The sequence below is a fragment of the Numida meleagris genome, chromosome 1 (genome assembly GCF_002078875.1).
Source record: "Numida meleagris isolate 19003 breed g44 Domestic line chromosome 1, NumMel1.0, whole genome shotgun sequence".
Lineage (NCBI taxonomy): Eukaryota > Metazoa > Chordata > Aves > Galliformes > Numididae > Numida > Numida meleagris.
In genome coordinates, this window is record NC_034409.1 from 154,160,032 (window position 1) to 154,171,954 (window position 11,923).

The following is an 11,923-nucleotide window of genomic DNA, read 5'->3' on the forward strand; positions in this document are numbered from 1 at the left end:
GACAGCCATCAACAGCGGTAGTACTGCAGAATTACTTCTATTGCTCACTTTAAAAACAAAAAAGAGGCAAAGATCTTTTGACGCTAGCTGTGTTTATCAGATTATGCTCGAGTGCTCAAGAGCACTTTTCACACACTGTTCTGCTACCAGTTGTCAGAAGCAGCTTCCTACCCTACTGGGTCTGCCCTATGGATTCAGCAGGCTTTGATTAAGTGTTAACTGAGAGCAGCAACAGGCAACCAACAAGAGAGTTTTCTAACAAAGCTGTGGAGTTTTAGTGGTCTTACTGCTCCACATAGCAAGAATTAAATTACTGCTAACAGAGGCTGTACACACTTCAGACCTTCTGCTCCTTCTGAACAAAGTATGTTTTCATATACCTAAGGGTACAGGCGCAGGTGAAAAACATGTGAAAGGTGTCTTTCATATACTGAAGTCAGAAATAAAAGTTGTTCTACTACAAATGACTATGAATTGCCTAGAGAGAAAGAATATGCGGATTTAACAAGTCTTAGAAAATTAGTTCTTTTGCGAGGCTACAATGACAGCCACATTTTTCCAAAGCCAACTTGATAGCTGATGTAGCTGGATTCTTACACACTCTGTTGACTGAGAAGTTACAACACCCGGCATCTGTACAGTTTCCCAGTACTCTCTTCTGTGTAAGGCTACGTCTGTTGTGCCAAATAAACTCATTTCCTAAGAACAGCAGCAACCCCCAAAACCATGGCAGCAAGTACAGAAAAGATTTAGTGGATTTGAAGACTTGACTTTATGAAAAAAAAAAAAATTCAGCCAAAGCAGGTCTGCAAGTACTTTCCAGAGAAAAGTACTACCCTGTTTTGCTTTCCAACAAAGAAGTAATATGAAGGATCAGAAGAAGAGGAAAAAAACATTCTATGTGCCTTTCACGTCTCACACTCCAATACCACAGACCTCAACTAGAGCGCACATCCTTGATGAAGTTAAAGCACTACAGCCACCCTGTCACAACACAACACAGCTAATGTTAGGCAACAGCTGTCTCATTTGATGTATTCGTTTCATATTTTCATAGAGTTGGCACAACAGATTTGACAACTTTGGATTTTGCTTTAGACTTCCTGAATTCTTTTCTGGCTAGATAGACTTCCACTGAGTCTATACATAATTCTCTCATGTTTCTCATGCCTTTATTTCTGGGTGAATATCTACAAGTATAAAACGTATCCAGATCTACTGATAGCTGTGAACAACCAGAAAAGCCAGCAAGCTCCTCTTCTCCCAGGACAGTAGTAGTTAATAGAAAGATCTGAGGTATGCATATATTTTAGTTCCTTTCCATGTTTCTGTAAAGAGGGGGAAAAAAACATAAGATGAAACTAATTATGAAGAACCATAATCATTTAAAATACTGAGGAAAAAAGGTACACATTATAGGAAGTGGTTAATTCTCACAGGACAAGAAAAAAAGATTGTCAACTTCAGTGATCACTGCATTTCAAAAATCAGCACCTGTAGTTTTTTAAAGAAATTTTAAATTCAAAACACTTAATTGCTAAGCTATATAGAGAAAAGAAATATAACTGTTCAAATAAACTTAAGATATAGGAAATGTGCGAGAGGAAATCAGAGGAAAGATTCAAAGAATGTAAAAGTTTTTTTAGTCCTAGGCAAGCAACTATACTTGACACAGTTGGAAATAAAAAATTCTTTACTACATCAGAGCAGTAAAAGAAGGGCCTAAGAGCTGAAGTAACACTGGGAATGAAACAGTGTCTATTTCCTGTTGACAAATTTCCTTGTATTAACACCTGGCCTTACTAAAGGAGCTCAAATGACAAGGCTGCCCCAACATTACATTTATTTGTATCCTGCAAGAGATATTTATGTAAATTAGCTTTAGTGCACGAAGAATGAGATTCTGAAGCAGTCTCACATTTTGATCACGTTCCTCTTGCCTTATGATCTGAAACAACCTGAGATACCTTCTTACAGCAATACTCATCATAAGATTGAAGCTGAACTTGCTGGAAGCAAAATACTCATATTTCTCCAAATACCACGCATGAGGCCACATTTCATTAAATATCTAAAATGTGTAATCTCTATGCATAAGGGACAGAGAGGAGACTTTTTTTTCTGCTTTAAACAAAAACTAAGCCCAGCCCTACAAGTTCTTCCAAATGTACTACGTGATCTTACCTAAAACCTTGGAAATGAGGTTTCAGGGAAATGGAAATGAGTCCTAAAGATTCATTTTTATTCACAACTGTACACTTTTTCCCTTGTGACATTTCAACATCCTGATCTCCTTCCTTACCTTTTCTTCTTTAAAAACATTATTCATTCTCACTAATTATTTTCCAATTTAAGCATGATTATGCCAATAGTGTACGAGCATTCGAATACAACCACTTCAGCTTAACACAGGTAACATTCTAGCGCCTTCTCATCAGCATCAGTGAACTCCAACGCTGGAAAAATAAAGCTGAGGGAAAGGTGGATAGCGCCATCATGTGGTAGGTAATAACAGAGATGTCCATATTAAAGAAAAGTCTGAACCAAGAAACTGATCGTCTACTACGATGTTAAATCACTGCAACAAAATCTAATGTGAACGCCAGTTAAATTTCAGAAGCCTGAAGTTTTCCGATAGAATTTAGCAAGTCAGAGCGCATTAAAAGCGCACTGAATGAAGATGCTCATGCAAATCCCAGCTAACATCATTAATCCGATCTCAGACACGATCAGAGAGAAACACAAAATAATGCTGAAGCATATAAATGCAAAAAAATTTTGACATCTTTGCTGAATTCAATGAAAAAGAAATAAAAATATGACTTTCCCAAGACAATTTTGTATAAATTTATACCTCTTTAAATCCGATTATTTCTCAGGAAATTTCAAAGAAAAAAAAAAACAACAATGCAGCAACTGAAGAATAATTTCAGAAGTAATAAAGTGACAGTGGCATTTAAGTCCCTGTTAGCTATGATTTAGATAAATACATTCTGGAAAGCCAAAACTGCAGGTTTATGCACACCTAAGCTAAAATACAAAACGTAACAATATCCTTGCTGTTTACATACTGAGTAGCGATACCATAAATATGCGTAGATACCTTAAAGACAACATTCTCCTTATACTGCTCCAACTTCTTTACTCTTTGAAAGCAAAAACAAGATCTATCTAGATAACTTCTTTCTCTACTTCTGATGTTTATCCTACCTGAAATCAAACTCTGTTGTTTTAGTAGAAAAATAAGAAAGTTATAACATAAAAAGTTGAAGAGCATAACAGAGATGAAACTTCCAAAGAATGATAAAGAAAATTATTTATGTTTTGAAAACAAAAAGTGAAGTAGATTGTCACCAGGACACCACCACCCTGAAAATTCTAGACTGAACATCTATATTTTTGACTACACGTGGATGAATCTCCCACCTCAGCTTCACCCACTTGAATTCTGACCTCAAAGAGCACGACATAGCTGGTAAGATTTTATCCTTAACAGGAGTCACCTCATAATTAGATCTTGCAGGGTAGCCACAATATAAAATTAGCTACTATGCAAGCATGTATATAGCACTTTTCTCCCACTCTTCTTTCCCCTTTCCAAGAAAGTCATTTTTTATCCAGCCCAAAAGCTTTTGTATCTTACATATAAATAATGGAGAATAAGCTTACATTCAATTTTATATATAATAATAAATGTACAGAGATGCATGTTCCTCTGATTCTATGATGTAAAAATATACAATTTATGTTTACAGTTTCTTAATTGAGACAATTAAAGCGTACAGACCTCTGTGAGAGACTTCAGCTGGGATTTGTATTCGCTTAGTTCTTCCACTAACGTCTCCTTTTTCATCTGTAGATCACTCAGCTCTTTTCTTAAGGGATGGACCACTTCATAGAATCGAATCTAAAAGAACAAAATACATACTCAAAATTGACACTGGCAAAATTTCAGTCAGCTTAATATATAGTGGTAGTAATTCACACAAGTTTTAGTGCACACAAGGAACCTGATTTGGTGGAGAGGGAGTTCATCATCATACAGAAAGACAATGTCCTCCTTAAGCCTTTGACAAAAGAAGTTAAGAAATAATCAATGTATGCTTGGTACTTTAAAAAAAAAAGGAATAAAGGTAAAGGTACACATTTCTGTTCCACTAAGGAGCCCTCAGTAAGGCTGTCTTATTAAAAGCTACAGGTGATAGGTGACCACGTGGTCCCACACTCTACTTGTGCCAACTCTAGACTAGCAATATACCAACTTAACTTCTAACCTCCACAAACCAATTTATGTCTCTGTGGGGTGTGAAGCAGAGAGATTAGTTGTACAGGCTCACTGATGGCTCAGTGCGCTAAGTCTGCTCCCTCTACGTCAAAGAAAAAGAAAGAGCACGTGTAGAAGTGGGCACAGCAAACAACCAGGAAAAAATGTGAGCGCTCCACATACACTTTCAACAGTAACAGGCTGCTCTATGGGTTCAGCTGCATCACAAAACTATGCTAACAGTATGTTTGGGTTTTGTGACATGTATTCTAATTGAATCAACTGGAAAGCTTTGGTTTCATCTTCTGTAGAATTACATCTTATCTAAACAGAAGTCTTTCAGAAGGATTTTCTAATAACCTGTAACAGATATTCCTTCCTTCCCTCACCCCACTCTAGTCATGGGCACTAGAAAAAAAAATTAAAAAAAAAAAGAAATCTCACATCTATAAAACTTTCCCAAAATACTTCTTACGTTTTCAGCTACTTCCTCATAGAAAATGCTTTACAAATCTGCATGCAATGTACACTTATGTATGTCTTAACTACAGCTTCCACTGACTGCAGCTTTCACCTGCCTGGATTATTTCAGAATTAGACTGATTCTGACTGAAGCTGAGAACTGAATTTCAATCAGATCCTTTCCCCTCCAAAGCGATTACAAAATTTTCAGATTTTTTTCTTGAAAAGCAAGCATTGCTGTCACCAACTGGGAACCATTCAAAGTACTTAGAAAACAAACAAGCAAATAAACACACAAAGAGAACAGACTTTTTATGGAAAGCTAGTTGGACTAGAAATAGCAGGATGCAAAAGAAGGGAAAGTTAGCTTCTGTTAAGTTATCTGAGAACAGCTGCTTCAGTTAAGAACAGTCTTAAAGAAGAGAGCAGGGGAGCTGTAGAGGCAAAAATTAAGCAAATGAAATACAATGGGAAAAAAAAATCAAAATATCATTTTTAACAAGTTTCTTTTCCCTTCAGGGTTCAGAAGGGAAAAATAGCTTTTATTTATCTTTCTAGCTTATTCTGAGCAATGTATTAAACTGAACAACTGAGACATACCCACAGACTTATCTAAACAAACAAAAAAGCAACTGTATTTATTTCTACAGATGTGTGAATAAGATGCTCACAATTTTATTGAGCACGTTGTATGGTTCAGCTGCCAAACAAAGCACCAGTTCAGTGGCCTGAAGTATTTTTCAAGTTTTTCGTATACTGTTTCTTAAAAATCAGTCTTGTAAGCGATGAAAAAACTAAGTTTTTACATGCAATCTCAGATTTTACATACATATAAATCAAAGTTTTTACAAGTTCTAAACAAAGAAACAACACCGTTTAAGAGAAAGATGCTTGAAACAACATTTCAACTTTGTCATCATCACTCAGGATAACCATTGCTTAGTCTTTAACGTGTCATTATTGCACCTCTTTGTGGAAGAAAAGAGAAAAACATCACATTTGCTTTAATTCCATTGAAAATTGAAAAATATGATCTATACGTTTAAAAAAAATCTGTATTCCTGCTGTTTGTTTAGTATGCTTGGCTTCAAGTGAAGTACAGATATTATCTATAAATTTGTTTGTATGCTGAAAAATAGAAAAAAGAAAAAAAAAAGTATTTCAAGCCTGGAACTTCCTTGCACAAGTTTTCTGTAAGCAGAACTCTTTCTTCCCAAGAGAAGCTTACTTTAGTATAAACAGACTGTACTATTTGACTGCACATAGATCTGCAGCCTGAAATTTTATCTTTCGGGTGGCAGGTAGATGATCTTCCAGGTCTTCTCCAAATTTGGTGATTCCACAATGTTATGAACTCACCATTCCTCCTTAGGCAAGCAAAGATGAAAACATCTGAAAAATTACATCTTCCCCTCAACATCCTTTCCTAAACTTTGGAAGTCAACTAGATGCATAGACAGGACATGTAAAACAGCTTTGTAGCCTCCCAGTGTCTGGACCCACTGAGTAACTCCAAGTAATAATAAGCAATCAATGAGCTTAAGTGACATACCTAAGCTCACACTGATTCCATTGAGGAAAGCTGGGACAACAAGCAGAAAGCAGCATCTTAGCACAGAATATCTTTAGAATGTTTCCTTCTGGGGAGGGGATGAAAACCAGGAGTTCTTCAAAAGAACAAACTGACACGTGAATAAGGAGGAAACAGGCTTCAGTGGAGATGAGTTTGAATCGCAGACAAAGTAGCTGGGTGAATGTCAGAGGAAAAGAAAGGTAGATTGGGATAGAAGGGTGTTACTGACCGCTGTCATTTCATGTATTTGAGAACCCTTTCCTACTCAGTAATACAACCTAAGCATACTCTAATTGTGCTGCGAGAGCTTCGCTCACAGCAGCTGGCAAGGTTATCAACTCCTGGAGTCTGTCCTGCCCAGCTGAGCAGGCTTTTGAACTGCCTGTCAGTCAACTCCTGAAGCACTGGAGCTTTCTGCACACTGACTTCAAGCAAGCTGACAAAGAACTGAGTTTGTGTTTAAAGTCTCCTTTGCTCACCATGGCAGCACAAAACTCAACAACAACAAACTACCTTCAAATAGTTATATTGAGGGCTAAAGGTGAAATAGACAGTGAGGGGGTAGCAACCTAGAGGGCCTCAAGCTAATCATTTTTATTTTATCACTTGGAGCCTTAAAGTTTCCCTAGCACTTTCAAAAGTATAAATTTTGGAACTTCTGAAAAAGATGCTCCCAGGAATTTCTCCCTTCAGCTAACAGTGATAGGTTTTACTTCGCTGTACATACCTATTACCACGGCTTCCATCTAGCAAGAGGGCTCACTCACACAATATTTATACATCAACTAACGCACTAAGCTTCTTAAAATTATCATAATTACAGCTTCCTTAATAACTACCTCTATAGAGAAGTACAAGGCTAACACTTCGGTGAATCAAGGTTTACATGCCTAAACCCTTTGCATTCTCAGAAGTGAGCCACGATGCTCTGGACATGCCAAAAGTCTATGAAAGCACTCTGTTTTTATTGCACACTGAGTACCACCACTCACCCCCCTATCTACTCATGAGCCAGAACTAACAAACTTTTTAAGTCAAGAAAGCAATAATTAAAGTATAATTTAAGCTACAGTTTGGTTTCTGGAAAGGGCCACATGGAAAGCATAATAGAAAAACAAGAGATATTTTAAGAACTTGTTCTGGCAGGCTGAGTTTCAAATTCCAGCTTTCAGCGTGCTGTATTCCAGATCATCAGCATGTCATTTCCCACCATTTAATTGAAACACCTTATTTGTTTCACCTTCATAAAATACATCAGCAATTCTATTTAAGACCAATTAAAAGGTTCTCTTCTTTACTGGAATCCAACTAGAATGGATGGATCCAGAAGCACACACGCACAGAAGTCTCTCCTTTCTAGCTGGGGAAGAATAAGAATAAACATGTAGTCTGGCTTCTGCTATATGCAGGTCCCCTGGATTTTAAATAAAAGAAATTTACAGCTTGTAGCGGGTTGAACCTGGCTTCCAGTCCTATTTACATATAACTGCTCACTGCTCCCAGCTGAAGCAGGACAGACAAAGAACAGGAAGACCAAAAGCAAGAGAACTCAGGGGTCACGTTTTCTCAACAGTTTAATAATAGATAGAGGGAGGGGAATTTAGAAGGAAAAAAAGCAGTGCTGAGACAGGCACTCATCACCTCCCACAAGCAGACGCATACCCAGCCAGTCTGAGTGACAGCCACCTTGGAAGCCACCTCCCACCTTCCTCCTCTGCCTAGTTTGTATTGCTGAGCATGACACTGTGTATACCCCTTTAACCAATACAGGTCAGCTATCCCACCTATGTCCCCTCTCAATCTCATGACACTCCCCTGGCCTGTTCAGAGTCAAAGCAGGGAAAAGATAAAGCCTCGACATTGTGCAATTTCCAGCAACAGCCAAAGCCCTGTGTGTTTCCTTGCTATTTTAGCCACAAATCCAAAACACAGGAAGATATAAGGCTGTCGTGAAGGAAGTTAACTCCAACCCAATCTGACCTTCCACGCAACTATATTTTAAGCCAATGCAGAACACAGTACTCACAGAAACATATTCTGGGATAGACAGCTGATCTTCAGGCAGAGACTTCAGCTTCTCATAGTCATCCTCTGTTAATTCCAAGTCACGCAAACTACGACGGATATCTCCAGCCCGCTCCCTTAGTTGATGATTTGTTTCCTCCAGTTGCTTTTGTCTCAATAAAATTGTTTCCATTTCTTGTTTCATTAGCGCCTGATGTTTTCTTTAAGGTTGATTTGAAAACAGAAGACGTGAAGTAGTGAATAACACAAGTGACAAACTTTTACAATACCCCGGCAAGGGAGTGAGTTATGGTCATGTCTTAGAAAAATTTTAAGTGCATATATATATATATATATATATATACACTATATATGTATGTAGTACTACATATAATACATTAAATATATATATATATATATGCAGTGTACCTAATCTAACATATTACCTAATATGTAATATATACATATATATACACATATATTTATATAAAACCAGCAGCTTCATAGCCTGATACGCTGTTCAGAGCAATTACACTGATAACAGCCCAAAGGCACTGACACCAGCAATTTGACTCTGAGAAGTAACAACCTCAGTACACGATGATTTTATTTCCTAAGTTAGTCTTGATTTGCCAATTAGAAAGTTAAAAGCATGAAAACACAGTATTTATTTCCACACAAAATCCAAGGAACTGGTAAATAACCAAAGAAAGCCATATTAACGTCAACATGCATCTCGCTGACCTTCAGAATACACACATTTATGGTCTATTTCAATCACCTCCCTTCATTTTCTACCCCATGTAACATCCAAAGCTGGGGTACTTCAAAAAATTTTAAAAACTTAAACAAGAAATCTTATAAGTAATAATTAAAAAAATAGCTGTTAGCGTTACAAGACTTCCTTTTTTCTTAAGAAAACTGCACATCAGCAAAGCAGTCACACAAGGACATTTTCTGCATATAGTGTACAATTCTGTTAAATGGGGACCAGATGGCAGGAAATAGACAGCTAATTTAAAAAAAAAATGAGGAAAGTAGTTCAACCTTTTTGTGTCGATTAATATTAATTTGCACATGAACACTTTTTTTTTTTTTTTTTACTGAGCACTCCTCAGATAATTCACATACAAAGATATTCCAGCCTTGTGCAAACAGGCACACAGAGACATTTCTCTACTAATGAGATACCCTTAGTTGAAAGACTTTACTAAAACTAATCTCAGGACTAGCTTCACAGCACTAAATCTGTTCCAAGCTTACTACAGAATATGACTTTGAATTAGACACATACTCTAAGCTGGTGTATTCTCTACCGTAACTTGATACAGTTAAGTAATGTTATACTTTCACAGACCTATTACAGGTGTTAAAACATTTAATTGCCAAAGTAATTTGGGAAAGCCTGCTAGCCAGTCTACTTTCAGCTATATATGAATTCAAAATGTTGCAGAAGAGCAAGGAGAAAAGCAAGTTTTTACATCATCAGCAGAAAGTGATTCTGAGAAAGCATTTCTGACCAAATTGCAATCCTCACTGGAAGAGCTGACCATTATTTTCCCAAGTTATCCAGGCTGCAGTTATTAAACATTCAACTTCAATGATGCAAAATCTGTCCCCTCTACTTGCTCTTCCTGTTCTTTTCTAGCTTTTAGGAAGTCTCTTTTCCATCTTTGTACTCCAATTTCAGGAAGGGAGAGCTGAACTCACATTGACTTACGCTTAACAGTTTAGAATAGAAATTTGAGTATAATCTACAAAAGAAATCCCACTTCTGAAACTCACGAACAACATTATTCATTAATATGAATTTATCTGAATTCATATCAGTAAGGTATTAAAGATGAAGTTTTTGGTGTTACTTGTCATACCTAGCATCTTCTTGCTGCAGTGCCAGCTGGCTATCCAGTCGTAAAGACAACAGCTGCTTTTGATGGATTGCATCATTCAGCTTCTCTTCTAGCTCTTCAATCTAAAAAGCATAAATGTAAAATGAAGAAAAGTTACCCTGTTCTTTGTAAAACATTTAAAAAAAAAATCACAAGCAGATAATGCAAAGCCCTAGAGAGTACAATAACTGAAGATCTCTGCAATAACAAAATACCTAGTTACACTAAAGCTTTACAAAATAAGATAAAATAAGATACAGATTTCGGCCTAATAAACTCAATAAGTATTAGTTCTAGAACTGATTTATTTCGACCACACAGGTACTTGTTCAACTGATTTCAAACTATCCTTTCACTTTGGCCAGAAGCTAGAGAAAGCCACAGCTGTATGGGAGGTTGTAAATATGAACCTCACACAGACAGGGCAAAGCTTCTATGCCTTTCATAATCCCATGCATCTTTACTGAAACCGTACACAGCAAGACCTCCTACTATTAATTAGCATGCTAGTATATTCTAGCCCCACCTTCACAAACAAATCAGTGAATTGTGTTGGTGACTTTCGCTAGTTTTCACTAAGTTCGGGTTAAAAGCCCCGTTAAGTTGCTTGCACCAGTGACAAATTATTTATTCTTTCTGAAAATATGTCTATTTCCTTTGTTTTTAGAAATGGAAAGACTAAAGAAAACCAATTTGATCCCACCTCATCCATTCCTAAGTATGAGGCAGCGGCCAAGTCATTTATTAAATCTTCCACATCCCTCTTTCCCTCCTTTTGTGATTTAAAATCAATAAAAATATAAGAATCATAGAATGGATTGGGTTGGAGGGGAAATTAAAGATCACTTAGTTCCAACCCTCTGCCATGGGCAGGGCTGCCCCCCACCAGCTCAGCTGCCCAGGGCCCCATCCAACCTGGCCTTGAGCACCTCCAGGATGGGGTACCCACAGCTTCTCTGGGCCAGCACCTCAAGAAGCAGCTAATTAGGATTCCAGTACACAACCCACAGACATTCCTTTCAGAACTCGAGCTTCCGCTTGAAAGCGCCAGAAACAGAGGACTGCACGACGAAAGAACCGTAACCCCTCTGACCTTGGTCAAGTATTCCACTTTCAGGTTGTCGATCATCAGGTTTTTCTGCGACAGCTCTATCTTCAGCAGCTGCAGGCTGTGCAGCAGCTCCTTGCGTTCCAGCAGCTGCCTGGTGACCCGCACCGCGCCCTCCCGCTCCTCGGAGGAGGACAGCTCGTCGGTGGGGACGGTGGTTTCCAAGCTGATGTCTTCCGACTCCAGGGAGCTGGAGATGTTCACCTTCCGGCCTTCCTTGGAGCTCTTACGGGACATTTTCCTTCACCGTTTGCTTCTTTATGTCACAAGCCGCCCCGGAGAGCCAACTGCAGAAATCAAAACCACGAGGGCATTATGCCACGCATGGAAATCAACCAAACGCAGACCGCTAAGCGAAATTTCTCATGTACTGCTCCCCTGACTGAAGGAAAACGCTTGAAGAAGGTCTAAAGAGAGCGGTTTCCCGAGGATTCCTTCCCGAGCGCTGGTTTCGCGGCTGTTCTGGCTGCAGAACGCAGTAACGAGACGCCGTGCCGCCCGCCCGAAGCGCACCCCAGCAGCGGGCGGCAGAACATCCGACCGCTAACGGCGGGGAACAGAGCGCGGCCCCGCGCCCGCCAGCACACGGGGAGAAGCCTCAGCCGGCGGCGCATGCGCGGGTG

At 38.6% G+C, this 11,923-nt stretch overlaps 1 protein-coding gene across 3 annotated transcripts in view; it reads right to left on the reverse strand.

Moving 5' to 3' along the window:
- The window catches only part of PIBF1 (progesterone immunomodulatory binding factor 1), a 116,970-nt gene that overhangs the window by 104,381 nt on the left and 666 nt on the right, over positions 1–11,923 (reverse strand). For 2 of the 3 annotated variants that reach the window (XM_021417485.1, XM_021417503.1), the window contains exons 1-4: positions 11,286–11,923; positions 10,175–10,275; positions 8,326–8,524; positions 3,788–3,907 (exon numbers count right to left, since the gene is read on the reverse strand). In XM_021417485.1, the coding sequence (XP_021273160.1) occupies positions 3,788–3,907; positions 8,326–8,524; positions 10,175–10,275; positions 11,286–11,537 (672 nt within the window). In that variant the 5' untranslated portion in view covers positions 11,538–11,923. The remainder of the gene's footprint in view (positions 1–3,787; positions 3,908–8,325; positions 8,525–10,174; positions 10,276–11,285) is intronic. The other variant, XM_021417494.1, reaches the window with a different exon arrangement.